At 44.9% G+C, this 22132-nt stretch overlaps 1 protein-coding gene across 1 annotated transcript in view; it reads left to right on the forward strand.

The window, feature by feature from the left end:
* Positions 1-18928: 18928 nt before the first annotated feature.
* The window catches only part of pias1a (protein inhibitor of activated STAT, 1a), a 156693-nt gene continuing 153489 nt past the window's right edge, over positions 18929-22132 (forward strand). The window contains exon 1 of the mRNA XM_055231266.1: positions 18929-18963. Coding sequence (XP_055087241.1) covers positions 18940-18963 — 24 coding nt within the window. The 5' untranslated portion in view covers positions 18929-18939. The remainder of the gene's footprint in view (positions 18964-22132) is intronic.

The following is a 22132-nucleotide window of genomic DNA, read 5'->3' on the forward strand; positions in this document are numbered from 1 at the left end:
ACTCTCACGTGCAGAATCCGCTCTACGTAATATGCAGAGGAAAAGCGAATTAGGCAATGAAACCTTCAAAACTGCTTTGGCACATGGAGACTAAGCACCTGGGATTAAAAAATAAGATTTAGAGTTTTTGAAAGAAACAAACGTGAACAAGAAGGAAAGAAGAAACAAGTGCAGGGCTCACACTGATGCAGCGGTTTGGTGAGTTGTATTTTTTATGCACTTAACTTATTTTTGCCATATTTATCTGCCTTGCGTAGAAGGCTTGTCCATGAAAATAAAACTACCGGTACATTATTCCATTACATTATTATTATTATAAACAGTGTTATCTTCATTTTAGATGTCAAAAAGTATTTGCGGCTCCCAGTGTTTTATTTTCTGTGGAAAATGGGTCCAAATGGCTCTTTGCGTGTTAAAGGTTGCCGACCCCTGGTCTATGACAAAGTAATTATTTTTCATCCCAGTTCAACAAAACCCATGTACCCATGTATTTTAATGAGAAATATCAGGTGTTGCCATGGTAACATACTTGCAAATAGGGGTATGTTCTCATTGGCTTTTTGTTCAGTATGGTAATAGGGATGTCCATGCTAAATTTCAAATGTTTTTGACAAAGTATTTTTTTTAGGGTGCCATTTCAAATTTCAAGGGAGTGCTGTGGAGAAATGAATTAGCTCAGCTATGTAAATTTTATATTATTCCATTCAGATGATCATTGTGAACAAAATGTATATTAATGCCATAAAATATGACATTGCGTGTTTGAGATGCGCTCAATTTAATACTTTCAAAAATGCCATTTTAGTTTACATGTTGGCCACACCCACATTTTATGACTTCCAAAAGAGTAGCCTATAATCACACATGGGTCTAGTTAATTGTGACCATTTTGCAAGTTTCTTGAATGAAAATCCACGGCGTAAGAAATCCAAATGTGAGAGTTAAAATTTTGAAAAAATGGGGTTCCGCCCACAATGGCAGACTTCCTGTAGGGTTTAGGGTGGGGTCATAATATAATTTTTACTTGTCTTGACATGTTCTATGTTTGTACCAAATTTCATTTGTCTATGATAAAAAAGGTCTCTCATTGCCGTAATGTATTTTGATTTTTGAGGTGGCGCTATTGAGTCATTTTGAAACATTAATTTTTTTGCACATGAAAATACAAAATTTTTAGCCAATCTTGAATTTTATGCCATAGTTGGATTAGTGTAGAGCATTTATTTAGTCTATAACAAGGTCCAGTACTCTGAACCCCATTCAATTCAATGACACATTTATTATGTTACCACTGTAACATAGTTGCAGATAGATGTACCTTCTCCTTGGCTTTTTTGTTCAGTTTGCAAAGCCAAATGGCCATGCCGAATTTCAAATGTTTATGTGAAAGTAATTTTTTTGGTCCAATTCAAAAGTTCAAGGGGTTGAACTCGGGCCTAATAATGGAAACGCATTTTCCACCTATTATTCTTCTTCCAAATCATAACAGCTACAGTCATGTGACTTTCTCATATTGTGCCCCATCACAAATAAGGCCCCTGTGAATTTTTTCATAAGTCTATGACAAACAGATTGTCTTCTACAAATTTTTGAAAATGAAATTTGAAGAGGGCGCTAGAGAGCCATTTTGTGAAATAGTGCCATCATTCTAGCGCCCTCTTCAAATTTCATTTTCAGCTCACAAATGTGCATAAATGCTGAATTAGCGTTTTCCTAACAGAAAATTTGTAAAAGAGAAATATTTTATTGAAATTGCTATTTTCCATGCTCCGGACGCAGTTTTAATGAGTCCCTTGCCGGGACGTTGTCCCAGGCCTGGGCCTAATAATAACAACAACAACAATAATAATAATAATAATTATAATAATAATCCCCTCCCTGAACCATCACCTTAACATGGTGGAGGGGTTTGAGTGCCGGAATGATCCTGGGAGCTATGTTTTCAGGGGCTTCATGTCACTGGTAGGGTCACCCATGGCAAACAGGTCTAAGGGGACAGGTCAGACTAAGAGCGGTTCAGATGAGAGATGAATCAAGGCCAGTTATGTCGCCTGGACCGGCGTTACTCGGGCCACACCCTGGAGCCAGGCCTGGGGTGGGTGCTCAACAGTGAGCGCAAGGTGGCTGGGCTTTTCCCCACGGGGCCCAGCCGGGCTCAGCCTGAAGGAGTGATGTGGGGCCGTCCTCACGTGGACCCACCACCCGCAAGAGGATCCCTAAGGGTGCATGGAGATCTGGTCGGCAGTCGAAGGCAGGGGCCTCGCCGATTGGATCTCTGGACATGGAGACTAGCTCTAGGGGCATAGAATGTCACCTCCCTGGGGGGTAAGGAGCCGGAGCTTGTGCGTTACCGACTAGATATAGTTGGCCTTGCCTCCACGCACAGTTTGGGCTCTGGAACCCAACTCCTTCAGAGGGGCTGAACTCTCCATTTCTCTGGCATTGCCCACGGGGAGAAGCGGCGAGCTGGTGTGGGCCTCCTTCAGCCGTCAGGCTGAAAAAAGGAGTCCTATCGAGCCTTGTTGGCTCGTAGGACTCCTGAGGCAACTGATGAGTACCAGTGGGCCAAGTGGGCCGCGGCTCGTGCAGTCGCAGAGGCAAAAACTCAGGGTTGGGAGTTCAGGAAGGCCATGGAGGAGGACTATCATGGGAGTTTGCCCAACCAGTCCACATGTGTTTTGTGGACCTGGGGAAGGCATTCGACCGTGTCCCTCATGGTGTCCTTTGGGGGGTGCCCTGGGAGTATGGGGTCCGGGGCTCATTGCTAAGGGCTGTCCGGTCCCTGTATGACCGGAGCAGGAGCTGTGTTCGCATTGCCGGCAGTAAGTCCGACCTGTTCCAGTGCATGTTAGGCTCCGCCAGGGCTGCCCTTTGTCACTGGTTCTGTTCATTATATTTATGGACAGAATTTCTAGGCGCAGCCAGGGGCCGGAGGGGTCTGGTTCAGGAACCACAGGATCTCATCTCTGCTGTTTGTTTCAAGCCAGAACCTGCAGCACTGGGGCGGTTAGCAGTGTGAAGCAGCTGGGATGAGAATCATCTCCTCCAAATCCGAGGCCATGGTTCTCGACCGGAAAAAGGTGGCTTGCCCTCTCTGGGTGGGTGGCGAGCTTTTGCCTCAAGTGGAGGAGTTCAGATATCTCGGAGTCTTGTTCACGAGTGAGGGAAGGATAGAGCGTGAGATTGACAGGCAGATCGGTGCAGCGTCTGCATTGATGCTGTGGGTGTTTTAAAATTCCTGGAAGCTAACTTCATCCAGCTTCCCAGAAGATGGACTCTGTGCAAAGGATGTTGTGAAATGTTTAGTAAGCGAATGTCAAGATGACCCTTGTGAGAGGAACCAGATGCCAGATTGAGCTCAGATCCCGTCTCACTCCCTTCTATGGTCAGAGTCAGGTCCGGAGTTAGAGTTGCACCAAATGGCGTCAGGTGGGTGGACGGTCCGAGGAAGGGGTGAAGCCTCAATTCGAGTAGATCCAATAAAGATGACAGTCACACCCAAATCTGGGGCTTTGTTAGGCATCTTTAGATTCAGAGCCACTTGTTTCTCATTGAACTGGTCTGGGTCCTCTCAATTGGGCCAAACGACTGAGACAGCTGATCTGTAAGCTAAAGTAATTTTTGTTCATACTCAACACAATAAACCTTTGGAACCTTATTTTTGGAATCGGCTTTTTTCGAGAGAAAGCACCCACAATGCGGTCGCTGTATCGGTCTGTTGTGGTAAAGTAGTAGCTGAGTTGGAAGGCAACGCTCTCGATTTACCGGTCAGTCTACGCTCTTACCCTTACCTATGGTCATGAGCTCTGGGTAATGACCGAAAGGACAAGATCGCGAATACAAGCGGCGGAAATGGGTTTCCTCCGTAGGGTGGCTCGGGCATCTGCTCAGGATGCCTCCTGGACACCTTCCTAGGGAGGTGTTCTGGGCATGTCCCACCGGGAGGAGGCCCCAGGGAAGACCCAGGACACGCTGGAGGGACTATGTCTCTCTGTTGGCCTGGGAATGCCTCGGGGTCCCACTGGAGGAGCTGGAGGACGTGTCTGGGGTGAGGGAAGTCTGGGAGTCACACACCCCCCCCCCCACACATACACACACACACACACACACACAAACACACACACACACGACAATCATACAATGTGGGAGAAGTGTTTTGCCTTAAGACACAACATAATTTTTTGCCACCCACTAGCGTTCTTCCATCCAAGTACTGACCGGGCCTGGTCTTGCCTTAGCTTCTGAGATCTGACGAGTATGGCTGGTATGGCCACATGTTGTATAGAGTACATGGTTATCTATGACATAAGGTGAGTTGTTGTAAGGTTGTGCTCCTCTGTGTTTTTCATACACGTTCAGCTCGATGATATCAGACACTGCAAGCAATACAGAGGAGTGACTGACCCTCCTGCAGAAAAGTTCCACAGTGCACCATTAACTAGCCTAATACCCACCTGTGTTCTCTGGTTTCGTTTAGCAACTGGGGTTTGTGCACCTGACCGGACCACATCTTATCTGTTCTCTGTCTGCCTATTCTTATGATTAGGATTATTGTCATTATGTAGTCCAGATGATCCGTGACGCCTGTTGTCATGGAAACAACGTGCCCCAGGGGGTCCTCTGTTGTGTTAGGCCTGTATGTCTTTGTGTGGACCGTGTAGCACCTGTGCAGAGTGTGTGCGTCTGTGTGTGTAACCACCTGTGGTCAGTGCACCTGCCCCCGTTGTGCAAGCTTCGGCTTTGACTAAACAAAAATAAATACACAACATTCATAAGACAAATTAAGACTTTGAGTCATATTGTTGTTGACCAAAATATATATAATTTTTAATCAATATCTTTACATTTACACTTTAACAAATGAACACACTTTTTACTCTTAAAGTATATTTTTAAATGGGCACTTAAATGCTTTTACTTAAATACATTTTTATGTGATACTTTTACTTTTACTTGAGTAACTTTTTACCTCTGCATATGTACTTTTGCTTAAGTAACACAATTGAGCACTTCATCAACCACTGAATATATGAAGCAATATATGTGGAGTTAGGTAGCACAGAAAAAAGGTAAACAGCTCTACTAAATATATTTTAAATATTTTATTTCCAAATCCTCAAAGCAGCCACCCTTTGCTTTGTCGAAAAGTATTTAGTAGTTATCAAACTTTTTTCTTTACTACATAATTCCATATATCTTACTTCATATATCTGATGTCTTCTGTCTTTATTTAAAATGTAAAAAGTAGTTAAAAAAAAAAAAAATTGAATGAGAAGGTTTGTTCAAACTTTAGACAGGTAGATTAAGTAACAAAAACATGTAATTCAAAGTACACACATGACAGGTCTGACTGCCCAAATGTAGGCCATGTTTATATTTAAGATTTTACTTTGTACCCATAGACTATATATTTAAATGGATATAGCTAACCCACTTGCTGCCACGTTCCAAACCGGGAGTGAGCATGGACACGCTTCATCGACTCTGACTCCGATTCACTTTACATTGAAAAATTGTGGTCCCTCTCTCTGTAACTGCTGCTGTCAGGTGTCATTTTGGTCTTAAAATGTTCATATTAACCCACTCTACATGATCCTGGTGTTTATTTCAGAATTGTAAATCAAGATATGAACATTAATAAGAGACAAATCAGGTGCCTTCTTTCCCTGAGGAAGCTCCCACTAGCATTTGCAAAAGGTTGGAGCACCTGCTCCCTGCTAAACCAGCGGTGTGGGCAGGAAAACGTGTTACCTTCAAGAGCCTTGCTCCAGATTGGCTCCTTGGTTGCTATGAATTCCAAATATGGAACTCAACTTCAGATTAGCCGCTTAATTGCTTGCCTCAATGAGCTTCATTTAACTGGAGCCGAACGCTATGGGGGAAGTCATACTCCCTTAGTCCACTTCATAATAAAGGCTATGGTTGTACCTAGCTGGACATTTGAAGTTTATGTTACAGGAGACGTGACATCAGATCCATTTCCATAACTACCAAGCAACCACACTGTAAACAAGCGCCAAAGATTGGGTATTACTGTGACCAATATAAACAAATATTTTGTTTATGTTTACACTGTCTGGAAACATCTTCTGTGTACCTAAATCATTCCTGTGTTTTAGATGGAACTTTTCTTCACAAACTGCCACTGGAGTTATGTAAAAGGATTATAAATATTAGTACTACATTACCAACAAATAGGCTAAGCAATCTATGGTGTTTATAATCTACATGATCCAGTCTGGGGTAAATGGTGAACGATCATATTTTTATGTTGAGCTTTTTTACCTTCAAGGCACTATATCAAGTAACCACTCACCCATTCACACACATTAACACACACATATCCAACCTGTGGATCAGTGGATCAGACCACTCAACCAATGATTACCAACCAACGTTTCATTAGCAAGGACCATGGCACAACAATGATATATAATAAAGATATTTATTGATGATATTGATGATTGATTGATATGAATCGATGTGGAGGCTGGGTAGAGAATCAGGATGGGGGTTCTGTCTCAGGGGTCAGCCCAGCCGATTCAGGACCCCCCACCCCCCTCTCTGTAGATGGTGACATCTTTGGGCTAAAAGATGAACAAGAGGCACAGGATAGGATGTTATCGGGATAGGCTTGTATAAATAGGGCCTCTGGGTAACTATAGGTGTGGCTGAGGTAAGCTGTGGTTCACTGGAGAAGAGGTTGAGAGGAGGTTGAAAAGGAGGTTGAGGCGTGGTCATGCTCCTGAATCTCAGTCAATCATTAACTAATTTTATGTTGTGAGCAGGATTTGAACTGGCAACATTTGGATCAGTGGACAAACTCTCTACCAACTGAACACACTTGTTTTAGGATAGGATTGAAAAATGAACAAAAGCAAAGAAAAAGCCTATACAACAATTTGCAAACACATGTGCAAAATGAAGTCTTCACTCAAATGTTTCTTGTATAATTTCTTGTCCATTGGCCCTACAATGATGAAAATATCTATTAAGAATTCAAATCTAAATACTCTACCTTTCGAATAGTAAAATTTCCTAAAAAGTGCACTCAAGTAAGAATAACATTACTACAAAATAATATTACTCAAGTAGAAGTACAAAGCAGTGGTCCAAGAAATAACTCAAGTAGGGGTTAAAAATTGTATTTTGGAAAGCCATTACTCAAATAAGAGTAACTTAAAGAGTAACTGTCAGGACATTTGATTTATACTTTGACTTTAATGTGAAGGGCTAAACATTTAATAAAGCACAAAATCTGGTATTTTCAAACAGACACAAAAATGAGAACAACTAAATCATATATGAAGGAGCTACAAGAAACACAGATGTTCAGATCATTTCATATAATTTCATAAGTCACTTGTAGACTTACTCACAGTGGGAAGAGGAAGCACAACTTTTACTCAAGTAAGAGTACTGTTACTTCAATAAAAATATTACTCACATAGAAGTAAAAGCATTCTGGTTGAAAAGTACTCTTGAAAAGTTTCTTTACAAAGTTACTCAGATAAATGTAAGTGAGTAAATGTAACTGAGTACTACCCCCCTCTACGCATAATCAGGAAGCTGAAACCTATGAACAGATCGTATGAGCAGTGAGAGTCCATCTAAATGAGCAAAGGGTTGAAGGAACTACTCTTCAGAGCTGCTCTGTGGCACGTATAAGTTACCTACAAGGTGATGAAACAAAGTCTTCAAATGAAACACCCAAATCATACATACAGTCAAACAGGAGTGGCAGGAGTGATGTTCCGTGATGAGGAGCCAGGATGACCGTCTGGAGAGTCATCTGAAATCAAATGGCACCATCTAGTGGCAACCACAACAAGTGCCGACGTACAGTGAACAATGTGATAAAGTCTCCAAAACGTTTACGTCTTGGAATGGAAAGAAAAACAAAGCAAACATGTTATATATATAAAAAAAGATAAGATATGCCTTTATTAGTCCCACAGTGGGGAAATTCCAGTATTGCACCGCACAGTTAAAGAACAGAAGGAAAATGGTACATGCAATAAAACAAGATAATAGATAAATAGCTTAAAATAATTTAAAAAATATACTTAAAAATAAACTAAAAATAGACTGTAATATAACATCTCCATAAAGTGACTTGAGTATTGCACATGAGTATAGCTGAATGACACATGTTCAGTGTTAACAGTGTTCATTGTACAGTCTGACAGCAGCAGGAAGGAAAGACCTGCGAAACCTCTCCTTCACACAGCGAGGGTGAATCAGTCTGTCACTGAAGCTGTTCTCCAGGGCAGACACAGCATCCTGCTGGGGGTGAGACTCATGGCCCAGCATAGAAATGACCTGACCCAGGACTCTCCTGTCCCCCACCTCCTGCACTGAGTCCAGAGAACAGCCCAGGACGGAGCTGGACTTCTTGATGACTGTTACGTGCCAGTTGGTCCAGGGGTGGTGGCACGCAACGAGTTGATGTTAAAAAGCCGGGCGTAGAACAAGAGTGAGAGCGTGGAGACGGGTCAAATGGTCGTAAATTTATTATTACAAAAGTGCTCAAAAAATATGTACAAAGTAAAACTAGATAATACAAAAATAAACTACCAATAGTTAGCGGAGGACCCACTGGTCGCTGGTGGAGTGCGCAGCTCGGGGTTTTTATATCCAACGCTGATTGCCGAGTTGCTCCAGGTGCGGCTCAGCTGGTGGGTGGATCTGGGAAAATGGGAGGCAAGGCCAAAGAAAGGACTAGTCCGTAACACCTCCCCCCATAAAAACAGACTACACCCCCATGATCAAAAACCCAGATTTTTTTTTTCTCTTTCTAGAAGGATATAGGTCTCCATCACCACACCCCCTGGTGGTGATGGGAATCCTTGAACACACACTCAACATTTCAAGTAGTCGAACACAAGTGGTGATGGGCACCTATATCCTTTTGATGTGAACATCTGTATTGTGGCCAAGTGGTGATGGTGGTCCGCAGTCTCGCGAAAAGGCATCAGCCACAACATTGTCTTGTCCCTTCTTGTGCCAGATGGTTGTAGCCTTGGGCCAGCAGTGCCCACCGCATCAGCGACTGGTTCTGGTTGTACATCTGCGCTAGAAACAAGAGAGGGTTGTGGTCTGTGGACACAGAGACTGGAATATTAGTGGATCTGACATAAACATTGAAGTGTTGGAGGGCTAAGAGCATGGCTAGAGTCTCCTTTTCAATGGTGGAATAGTTGAGCTGATGCTTTTTGAACTTGGTGGAAAAATAGGAGATGGAGGATGGGGGACTCCAGCCTTGTCATCCTGCACCAACACGGCACCAGCTCCTGTGGCACTGGCATCCACCTCTAAACAGAAAGGTTTTGTATAATCTGGAGCAGAGAGGACCGGAGCACTACAAAGGAGTGACTTGGCTGCTTGGAAAGCACTTTCACATGCTGGTGTCCAAATTAAAGGCACAGAAGGACTACAAAGGGCAGTGAGGGGAGCAACTAGCACTGAAAAGTTTTTACAGAAACACCGGTAATGGCCAACTAACCCCAAAAAACGGCACAACTCTCTGCGGGTAGTAGGAGTAGGGTAGCTGAGCACAGCCTCAACTTTTGCATTTACAGGACATACCTGTCCATGACCCACTACCTTACCAAGGTAAGTTACGGTGGCCCTACCAAAGTCACATTTGGCCAAGTTGAGTGTCACGTAAAGTGCAAAGATGTTTTGACCAGGTGTCTGAGTAAATGACAATATCATCCAAGTAAACATTACAATTACGGACATCACCAAGTACTATGTGCATAAGGCGTTGGAATGTGGCAGGAGCATTTCTCATGCCAAAGGCCATTACAGTATACTGCATAAAGTGGTCAGGTGTCACAAAGGCAGATATATTAGACGCTTTGGGTGTTAAAGGGACCTGCCAGTAGCCTTTCAACAGATCTAGCTTAGTGATGTGCACCGCAGGGCCAATATTGTCAATGCAGTCCTCCATTCGTGACAGAGGAAATGAATCAGGTACAGTGACAGCATTCACTTTCCTGAAATCTGCAAAACTGAGAAGTGCCATCTGACTTGGGAGCAAGGAGACAGGGAGAACTCCAGGGACTGTAACTGGGTTTGGCCAGGCCATTTTCTAGCAGGTAGTCAACCTCTTTTTTGATGGCCTCACGCTTTGTCAATGGACAGCGATATGCATGTTGTTTAATAGGAGCAGCAGACCCTACATCAATGTCATGTTCAAGTACATTAGTGCAAGAAGGGGTGTCACCAAACAATGAGGGATAGGACTCCAATAAAACCAAGATGTCATGACATTGGTCTTCCCTGAGGTATGACAGATTGGCGCCTAAACTGGACATAAACTCAGAGTTAGACAAACGACCACACTGATGGGCAACACTAGGCTCTTCGAAATCCTCCTCTCCCAACATGTCAAGATACCCAGGTGATACACAAGGCACAGCTAACAGGGACTGAGCTGGCTTCTCTTCCCTTGCATGGAAAAGCTTGAGCATATTAACATGACACGATCGGGTTTTCCTCCTCCTCTTAGGGGTAAGAATAAGGTAATTTGTGTCTGACAGTTTCTTCTCAACAACATAGGGGCCGACAAAGCTGGCTGAAAGAGCAGGGCCAGAATTAGGAAGCAACACTGGGGTTGAAGTGATGTGCCACAGCCTTTTTGTCAAAACGGGTCTTCATATTTGCCTGTGACAAAGAAAAAGCTTCCTTAGCCAACTTGGTGGCCTTCTGTAATCGTTCCCTGCATTTAGCAACAAAATCTGACACATTCCCTATGGACACTGATACAGTCAACAACTTCTCTTTTAACACTTTTAGTGGACCACGGATACTGTGACCAAACACAAGTTCAACCGGGCTAAAACCTAGAGACTCTTGAGTGGCATCTCTTATAGCAAAGAGCATAAAAGGAACACCTTCATCCCAATCCTTGCTCAACATTGACTTAAGAGTCTGGTGCCATCTTTCCAATGCACCCTGAGACTCTGGGTGATAGGCACTGGACACAGAATGGATCATACCACATGACTGCAAGGTCTCTGTAAAAGTTCTAGACAGGAAATTAGTTCCTTTGTCTGTGTGCACAACCCTAAGAAGGCCAAACGTGGTAAAAAACTTAGTAAGGGCTTTAATCATGGAAGGGGCTGTTATTTTTCGAAGAGGAATTGCCTCAGGGACATGAGTAGTGACACACATGATGGTTAACAAAAACTGGTTACCAGACCTTGTTTTGGGGAGAGGGCTGACACAATCAATGATGACATGATCAAATCGCTCACCGACAGCAGGCAGAGGGGCCGGTGGTACAACCTGGTTTGGCTTGCCCACAGTCTGGCAGATACTACAGGTCTTACAAAAACTAACCACGTCAGTTTTCAGACCAGGCCAAAAGAAGTGCTGCAAGACACGATTATAGGTTTTGGTGACACCAAGATGACCAGACCACAAATGTTCATGAGCCAGGGATAACACATGCTGTCTGTAACATTTGAGTTACAATTTGAAAAATTGTGCACCAATCATTTGAGTCAGGGTTGTTACCTGCCCTTGGAACCCACTTGCGCATCAACACTCCCTTGTCAATGAAGAACTGATTGTTGTCATCTGGATTCTCTAAGGCAGAAAAACACTTGGTTAAAGTGGCATCAGACTTTTGTGTTTTAATGAGAGCGTCACAAGTTAGTGGTGGAGACACAGAAGAGACTGACTGAGTCTCCCCAGTCTTAACTTTGACCTTCAAATCACTCTGATCTTGGCCAGAAGAGGGCGCACTGTCCTCATAAAGAACAGGAGCAAGCATAGAGTCACACAAATCCACATCACTACCCTGAGACAACTTTTTAGACTGAGCCCGAGTCAAAACACTCACAGAGAACACTTCAGGATGTTGGCGAGACAACTCATCCTGACTGACTAACAACTGCGGGAGAAGGATGCACTTTTCCCCCTCCCCATGATAAAATCTACCCCCTCAATAGGAAATTGGTCGCGAACAGCCACAGGAAACACCCCAGTAGCCAACTTCGACTCAATTCGAACATTATGCAATGGAGCTGGGACATAGCTTAATCCAATACCCTTCACAACAGTGCTCGAGTGACAGTCAGTTTTTGGACCTAGAGGCAACACACCAGAGAGAAGAAAGGACTGGGAGTCACCCGTATCACGCAGTACGATAACTGGCCGCTTAGCCTCACCTGGGACTGAAACAAAAGCCTTAAAAATAAAAGGCTTGAAACACTCGTCTGGCATAACCGAGGATGAACAAGTAGAGCTAACAGGAGGGACAGCAGGGACAGTTTGAATAAGACCAACTCCTTTTGGTTTTGACATGGGTTGTTTTCGCTTTAGAGCGTCACATTCAGCTACAAGATGACCAAATTTGTGGCAATAAAAACATTGTTTTGGCATCGTTTTGGAAGTTCGAATCACCAGATTTCTCATTTAGTTTTGGAACGGACTCACGCGTAAAAGCAGCTTTATGCGTAAGCGCAAACTCATCAGCGCAGATCGCGGCTTGCTGGAGCGTAGTTACTTTTTGTTCATTTAAATAAATGATAATACGCTCGGGAAGACAGTTTTTCAAATCTTCAATCAAAAACAGCTCACGCAAAGACACAAACGTGCTGACTTTACTTGCAGAGCACCATCGATCAAATAACAAGCTCTTTTCGCGAGCAAAATCCGCAAAACTTTGACCAAATGATTTTCTAAGCCCCCTAAAACGTTGTAGGTAGGCTTCGGGCACAAGCTCATAAGCATGCAAAATTGCACTTTTTAGTTTGTCATAACTTAAACAGTCAGAAATAGATAATGACGCACAGGCTTCTAAAGCTTTTCCGCCTAATTTACATTGCAGCAAAATAGACCATACATCTCTCGGCCAGTGTAATGGTACGTTCACACCGGTGTGTCAGGTGCGTCGCGTTCACATGTAAAGCCAATGGTGGACGCGCGTGTTAAACGCAGCGTGGTCAAGACGCGCGTCCACCATCGACTTTACATGTGAACGCGACGCACCTGACGCACCGGTGTGAACGTACCTTAACGCGGATGCAATGCGCTCGAAAGCCCCAAAGTAGGATTCTACCTTGCTGTCACGGAAAACCGGGACAAGTTGGATGTTTTTGTTTACGTCAAACGCATCGCACGGACTGACCACAGCGTCCTGCCCCACAACAGAACCCCGCGCCTGCAACTCTAATTGCCGCATTTTAAAAGCAGATTCGGCTTCTAACTTTTTCATCTCCACCTCCCTAGCGGTGGCAGCTTCCAACTCGATTCGCTTCAGCTCAATTTCACGTCTGAGCTGAAACTCCCGCTCTTTTTCTTGCTTCTCACTTTTGAGACGTGCAATACGGACATTGACACGGGCATCTCTAGGGGAGGATTCTGTACTCGATCCTCCAGATGAAGTACACAACTTTTCCTTTTTCTCAAACACATTTGGAGAGGCTTCCTGCGGCGGCGGTGTCAAGGCCCCCTCCAAACCAAGACGCACCGGGGACTCCACTGCATCACCCGCGGTCTCTTCCCCGCCAACAAATTCGCCAGAGCTAGGTAAGACTAAAAACTCATTACCAACTAAAACAGCCAGTACAGTCTCCCTCAACTCTCCCACACGCGAACCAACAGAGACGGGAATATCATAATGCTTGGCGATGTCAATCAAATCGCATTTTCTACAAGAGTTTAACACGTCCAGCGTCGGGTTAGCCACAAACGCTTTCAAATCAAAGGTAGCCATTGCTCAACGAAGCTCACTGTTGCTCCGGATCACAGCTGATCACACTCACAGCTGAGCTACACCTGTTCCCAATTGAGCCGCTCCGCGCACCCGAAGGAGTCACCTGCGCGCGCGCACTCACACACGCTCCACAAACACCGTCCACCACGGAATAAAAGAGGGGTTAGGGCGCACCACTCACAATAGCCACACTTGCACACGACAAAAATAAATCCCAGATACCTATTCCATAAAACTAAACCCAGTATATCTTATGGGGTTTGCTGAGCTCGAGGCCACTGTGAAGCCCCCAACGGAGAATCCACTCCGCCCAGGATTCACCCCGAAAATAATAAACTAAAACAAAAAATGGGTGCTCGATGGAATGGCTAAAATAAATTAACCAAGCTGAACACCCCCTAGTCTAATCTGGGATAAATGCATAAATTAAATGTGCAGGCTATATGCAAACAGAGTCACCCAAAACACCACCAGAGCGCACACACAACCACAATCACACACAATCCCAAAACTGCTCCACATACCATCCCGGACGAGCCCCCAATCTGTTACGTGCCAGTTGGTCCAGGGGTGGTGGCACGCAACGAGTTGATGTTAAAAAGCCGGGCGTAGAAGGAGAGTGAGAGCGTGGAGACGGGTCAAACGGTCTTAAAGCAAATTTATTATTACAAAAGTACTCAAAAAAGATGTACAAAGTAAAACTAGATAATACAAAAATAAACTACAAATAGTTCACTGAAAAATGCTGCAGCGGAGGACTCGCTGGTCGCTGCCCTTATTTGTATTTGTATTTATTCAGTGTGTTTATGTTGCACTTTTTCACCGAAGCAAGTTCCTAGTTTGTGAACTGTGTTCACAGACTATGGCAATAAAAGTCTTCTGATTCTGATTCTGGTGGAGTGCGCAGCTCCGGGTTTTTATATCCAACGCTGATTGCTGAGTTGCTCCAGGTGCGGCTCAGCCGGTGTGTGGATCTGGGGAAATGGGAGGCAAGGCCAAGGAATAGGACTAGTCCGTAACAATGACTTTGTCCAGCTTCTTCCTCTCCCTCTCTGTCATACTTCTCCCAAAAAGTAACTGAGTTAGTAACTCAGTTACTTTTTGGGAGAAGTAACTAGTTACTAGGCAAAGTAACTATGCCGTTACTTATTATGTTAAAACAATAAAAACAGATGTGAACCTTTAACATTTATTTCACTTTAACGGATTGCCACTATATTGTATTTGTTTACAAGTAAATTATAGAATGTATCAAAAATAAAATAAAAAATATAAAAAATGTTATTTGAAGTGCAAATAAATCAACATGTCACGCAATTTCAGACAACTGTACTTCAAATATTTTCTTCATTATAATACTGAAAAAAATCATTGCAATGTATTGCAAAACTAAGGCATTCAAATGTAAACCATGTAAAATAAGACAAAACCTTTAAGCTTTTCTGGCCACACAGTATTCAAATATTAATCACTCTCATTTCAACATAAACTGAACTTTATCCAACTCTTTAACACGTGGATTCACGTATCTATTCCTTTATTTATCTATCTATCCATCCAATCAGCTGTCGATGCACGTGTGGACAGGACATAATTTCCCATCATGCATTAAGCGTTTGTAGTCCATGCAGGTGGCCGCTGGCGGTGGAGAGCTGCTGCGCTTGCCTTGCTCAAAAACTTCCCGTTACCGGCGCACAAGTTATGTCAGCGCAAGTTGGTGGCATCTTGGACACAAAACTAACCGGCATGCACCGTGCACCGATCGACGGCGATAGTATCTGCACCCACCTCATCTCAAACAAGCCTTTTATCTCACCCCGAGCCGCGTTGCAGCTCCTCGGCTGAGAGACTCTGATGAAGAGAAGAGTGAACTGAATTAAAAGTAACGCGCCACATTTTATAGTCAGTAACGGCGTTAGGACGCTGGGAAAAGTAATTAGTTAGATTACTCCGTTAGTGAAAAAGTAATGCAGTTAGTAACGCCGTTATAATGTAACTCCGTTATTCCCAACACTGTTCAGGAGTGGCCCTCTCACTCCAAAAGACCTGAGTCTCCTCAGAGCCTGCCCTGGCCCTTCCTGTACAGTGCATCTGTGTTGTGAGTCCAGTCCAGTTTGTTGTTCAGACGAACACTCAGGTACTTGTATGAGTCCACTCTCTCAATGTCCCTTCCCTGGATGTTCACTGAGGGGGCAGTAGAGTGGCGTCTGCGGAAGTCCACCACCATCTCCTTGGTCTTCCCTGCATTGATGATGAGGTGGTTCTGCTGACACCAGTCCACAAAGTCCTGTATTAGTCCTCTGTACTCCACATCGTCATCATCCTTGATGAGGCCAATGATGCCAAAGTCATCAGAGAACTTCTGCAGGACGCAGCTGTCCGTGTTGTGTCTGAAGTCTGCAGTGTAAAGGGTGAAAAGAAAGGGCACGAGGACAGTGCCCTGTGGTGCCCCCACACTACAAGTCATGAGATCAGACACGCAGTTCTTGGCTCTCACAAACTGGGGCCGGTTTGTGAGATAGTCCAGGATCCTGTCTGCCAGGTCACAGTCCACCCCGGCAGACTCCAGCTTGTCCCTCAGGAGCAGTGTCTGGATGGTGTTGAGAAGACTGGAGAAGTCAAAGAAGAGAATCCTCACAGTGCTGCCGGGGTTCTCCAGGTGAGACAGTGAGCTGCAGGTAGATGACGGCATCCTCCACTCCGATGCCAGGCCAGTATGCAAACTGCAGCGGGTCCATCGCTGAGCTCACGGTGGAGCGGAGGTGGCCAAGGACCAGTCTCTCCAGTGTCTTCATCAGGTGAGATGTTAGAGCCACTGGCCTGAAGCTGCTAAGCTACTTGGCCTGTGGCATCTTGGGCACCGGTACCACGCAGGAGGTCTTCCAGAATTGTGGTACCACCCTCAGCTTTAGGCTCATGTTGAAGACATGCTCCATAACTCCGCACAGTTCATCTGCATAGGACTTAAGGAGCCTGGAGCTGATGCCGTCTGGTCCTGCTGCCTTCCTGGGTCTGATCTTCTTGAGCTCCAGTCTCACCTGGGCTGTAGAAAAGGACAGTGGCAGGCTGGGGGGATGGGTGAGTCCATGTGTGTTGGTGGGCTGAAGAGCAGAGGCAGAGGTGTGAAGAGGTGCAGGAGGTCCCCATTGTCCAGCCGAGGAGGGGAGAGCAGGCAGCTGGGTGGGGGGAGGGGTGGGTGATTGATCAAATCTCAGGAAGTGAGAATTGAGGTCATTCACCCACAGCAGGTCCCTCACCGTCTGGGCAGGAGGTGCTTTGAAGCCTGAGATAGTCTTTAGACTTCTCCACACCCCCTGGATGTTCTTCTCCTCAGCTTCTTCTGTACAGCCTTCAGCTCCTCTTGGTCCCTGACCTAAAAACTCTCTTCTTCTCCTTCAGCAGAGCTTTTATGTCAGGGTTAATCCACGGCTTGTTGTTTGGAAAACACCGCACCGTCTGGGAGGGAATGATGTTTTCAAAACAGACGTTTATGTAGTCCGTGATGCAATCAGTCACTGATGTCCTCTCCATGTGGGTCACAGAGCTCTGTCCACACTGTGGTGTCAAAGCAGTCTCAGAGAATCCTCACTCTCAGCAGTCCACTTCTTCACCACACGGGACACCACAGGCTGTCTGTGCACAATGGGCTGGTACACAGGCTCAAGATGGAGAATGTTGTGGTCATATATATATATATATATATATATATATATATATAAGTACATCAAGTAAAAGGCCCCAACAGATGACGTGCTCAGCGAATGTCTCATAGTCTTACAGTGGACAGTGGATTGCAGAGGATGATGGTCTGGATGGGATGTACCTCCACAACGTAACTGATGTGGCTGATATATATCAAGAAATCCTACCAATGGCTTGAGAGAGCGAGTCTGAAGGACAGTACAGAGGCACTCATCTTGGCTGCACAGGAACAGGCCCTGTGCACTAGAGCAATAGAAGCCCAGATCTACCACATCAGACAAGACCCAAGATGTAGGCTGCGCAAAGAGGCCCCTGAGATAGTCCAGCATACATGAAGAAACATAACCAAGTTGCGGGCATAGTGAACAGAAACATCTGTGCAGAATACAGACTGGAGACCCCAAGGTCAACGTGGGAAACACCTCCAAATGTAGTGTAGATTGAGAGAGAGAAATATCAGGGGCTCAACGAAGAGCTGGAGAAGGCCTGGAAGTTAAAGGCATCAGTAGTGTCCATGGTCATCGGAGCACTAGGGGCAGTGACCCCCACACTCTCTTTGTTATATTGCAGCCATTTGCTAAAATTGTTGAACTTTTTGCAGATTTATTAAAAAAGAAAAACTGAACCATCACATGGCCATAAGTATTCAGACCCTTTGCTGTGACCCTGATATATTTAACTCAGGTGCTGTCCATTTTTTCTCATCATCCTTGAGATATTTCTACACTTTCATTGGAGTCCAGCTGTGTTTGATTATACTGATTGGACTTGATTACATACCTGTCTTACAGCTCGGAGTGCATGTCAGAGCAAATGAGAATCATGAGGTCAAAGGGACTGCCTGAAGAGCTCAGAGACAGAATTGTACCAAGGCACAGATTTGGCCAATGTTACAAAAAATTCTGCTTTACTTAAGGTTCCTAAGAGCACAGTGGCCTTCATAATCCTGAAATGGAAGAAGTTTGGGACAACCAGAACCCTCCCTAGAGCGGCCACCTGGCCAAACTGAGCAATCGGGGGAGAAGAGCCTTGTTGAGAGAGGTAAAGAAGAACTCCAGAGATTCAGTTGGGAGATGGGAGAAAGTTCTAGAAAGTCAACCATCACTGCAGCCCTCTACCAGTCGGGGCTGTATGGCAGAGTGGCCCGACGGAAGCCTCCCCTCAGTGCAAGACACATGAAAGCCCGCATGGAGTTTGCTAAAAATCACCTGAAGGACTTCAAGATGGTGAGCAATAAGATTCTCTGCTCTGATGAGACCAAAATAGAACTTTTTGGCCTTAATTCTAAGCAGTATGTGGAGAAACCCCCCCCCCCACACACACATATATAGTGTGTGTGTATGTATACATCCCAAACATGTGTATTAATTTGAAAAACTGTAACGCCGTGTTCCAGAGGCTCATGCCAAATTGCGCATTCACAAATGCTGTGCGCGTTCACACAGCGCTCTGCTTGTCCCAGTCACGTGACAACTGCTAACCACGCCTGCGCACAGAAATACAAGATGGCGGAGAGTGCGGAACTGAAGGTAAGGCGCAGCCTAAAATTATTATAAATGTACCTGGTTGTGGAGCGGTAGAAAGCCCGTGCGCTGCAGGCTGGTGTCGGTACAGTGTGCCTCTGTACAGAGCGTCTCAGAGCGGCTCATCACAGCGCTCAGAGCGCAGTGGGGAGTCTGAGGAGCCGCGAGCGCCAAAGCCTCCGTGAGCATGTTTATGTTGATATTGAGACGCGCGGCGGAGCTCCGTTTGCCTCCGTCTGACGCTCCTCGGGCACTCTCCGCTCCTCAAACTCCTCACCTGATGAAACTAAGCACGGGCTTTGCGTGTACAGTCTGCAGGAAATTTGTGTTCTGATGGGCTGGTGGTTGTAGAAAAAACCCTGTAAAAACACAGACTGTTGGCGACAGTGTCCAGACTGTGCGCTGCGCAGTGTATTGGCTGCACATGACAGCGCGGAAGACAGCCACATTCACATTTGCTGTTGTTTTATTTAGATAAAGATGCACTGGCCCACATCCGTCCCTTTGGTCCGGAGCGGTCTGTCTGTAGCTGTCCGCGTGGCTAGACCTGTTGCTAGGCGCGTGGTCCCATAACGGGAGAGCGGAGGATGATAACCCGGCACAGGACCGATGTGAGCGGCTTATGTGCAGTATGTCTTCTCTGTGCCACGGCCATGTACAGTGGAGACGATCTGCCAGTGTGTGTGTGTGTCTGTATGCACGCGTACATGCGTACGAGCGTGCGTTATAACGGTGCACATTTGTACAGTTGAGTGTGAGCGGGGTTGGAACCAGCTGCAGCTATTGATCCTAATCTTGCACTATTTTTAGCTCCAACCACGTCTTTGGATCCATAAGCCTCCGCCGGGCCCAGCACAAACTCAGTTTTACCGCTCAAAATGTGCAAAGACAGGAGCAGGCATCATGTGGGTTTGCGCAGGTGCATCAAGACTTTAGAAAACCTTTCTATTAGAATGTACATCGTCTCAGTAAAATGCTATACAATCTAAGTGAGTTTCCAAACTGAGCAAAAGGTTTTTCATTGAAGTCACTGCCTCACATTTCAGGGGGTATAGTGGAGAGTGCTTTATCTACACATGTGTATTATCTGGGACTTGCACATGCTTGGTCTTATCAGAGGAATTATGCGGTAATATGCACACAGTAATATGCATTACAGTACAGTACTGTACTTTGTGGGGTACGGACTGTGTTTAAAGGTCTCATTAGATCCATTGCTTTTGTTTTTCTTTTACAGCTGTATGTTTGTGCCCTCCTCTTGAAGGTGACGTGTGCTGTTCTCAATAGAAATCCATGCGTTCTTTCCCAACGGGTACTCTCCCAACGGGTACTCTCCCAACGGGTGCTCTCCCATAAGGCGTTCTCCCATCAGGTGTTCTCCCATCAGGCGTCTCTCTTCCTTAAAATCCATACCGATTTTTAACAAATATCTATTGTGTGGATTTTTCTGTATTATGAGTCTTTTCAACACCATGAACCACAGCACTGTCTGATACCTGTTCACATACAAATACTGCTCTGCATTGTCTTCAAACTTATTCAACCACACACTTTCCACACACTGTGGGCCTGTGCCTTTCATATCATGGTATATATGCCCCCCCAAATATGAGAAAAAGATACAGTATTTGGTAACTATGTTTTGTATTGTGATAACAATATGGCGATATTTTATTTACAAGGCCCATATTCCACTATTCTCTGGTCTGTTATGTTGTTTCCTCATCACAAACATGGAGTTGTGTTTTCTTTCATTCATAAATGTTTTAACACACAACACTGCATACAGTGGGTACGGAAAGTATTAAGATCCCCTTAAATTTTGCACTCTTTGTTATATTGCAGCCATTTGATAAAATAATTTAAGTTCATTTTTTTCCTCATTATTGCACCCAATATTGACAGAGAAACACAACATTCTTGAATTTTTTTTCCAGAATTACTAAAAAAGAAAAACTGAAATATCACACGGCCATAAGTATTCAGACCCTTTGCTCAGTATTTAGTAGAAGCACCCTTTTGACTTAGTACAGCCATTTTTGGGAATGATGCAACAAGCTTTTCACACCTGGATTTAGTGATCTTTTGCCATTCCTCCTTGCAGATCCTCTCCAGTTCAGTCAGTTTGGATGGTGAACATTGATGGACAGCCATTTTCAGGTCTCTCCAGAGATGCTCAATTGGTTTAAGTCAGGGCTCTGGCTGTGTGCTTCGGGTCATTATCTTGTTAGAAGGTGAACCTTCGGCCCAGTCTGAGGTCCTGACCACTCTGGAAAAGGTTTTCATCCAGGATATTCCTGTATTTGGCCGCATTCATCTTTCAATTCAATTCATTTTATTTTTGTAACGCCCAAAATCACAACAACAGTTGTCTCAAAGGGTGTTCATGTTTTGGTTGATGGGGGAAACCGGAGTACCCGGAGGAAACCCATCCAGACACGGGAAGAAACATGAAAAACTCCACACAGAAAGGCCTGGGCGACTCGGGGATCGAACCAAACCCTCTTGCTGTGAGGCATGAGTGTTGCCACTCAGCCACCGTGCTGCCTACACTTTCCTTTGATTGCAACCAGTTGTCCTGTCCCTGCAGCTGAAAAACACCCCCACAGCATGATGCTGCTACCACCATGCTTCACTGTTGAGACTCTGTTGGACAGGTGATGAGCAGTGCCTGGTTTTCTCTACATACTGCTTAGAATTAAGGCCAAAAAGTTCTATTTTTAATCTCATCAGAGCAGAGAATCTTATTGCTCACCATCTTGAAGGACGCAAACTCCATGCGGGCTTTCATGTGTCTTGCACTGGGGGAGGCTTCCGTCGGGCCACTCTGCCATACAGCCCCGACTGGTAGAGGGCTGCAGTGATGGTTGACTTTCTAGAACTTTCTCCCATCTCCCGACTGCATCTCTGGAGCTCAGCCACAGTGATCTTTGGGTTCTTTACCTCTCTCACCAAAGCTCTTCTCCCCTGATTGTTCAGTTTGGCCAGACAGCCAGGTCTAGGAAGGGTTCTGGTCATCTCAAATGTCTTCCATTTAAGGATTACATAGCCCACTGTGCTCTTAGGAACCTTAAGTGCAGCAGAATTTTTTGTAACCTTCAATTCAATTCATTTATTTTTGTAACGCCCAAAATCACAACAACAGTTGTCTCGAAGGGCGTTCATGTTTTGGTTG

This window comes from Periophthalmus magnuspinnatus, chromosome 3 (genome assembly GCF_009829125.3).
Source record: "Periophthalmus magnuspinnatus isolate fPerMag1 chromosome 3, fPerMag1.2.pri, whole genome shotgun sequence".
In the NCBI taxonomy this organism is placed as follows: domain Eukaryota; kingdom Metazoa; phylum Chordata; class Actinopteri; order Gobiiformes; family Gobiidae; genus Periophthalmus; species Periophthalmus magnuspinnatus.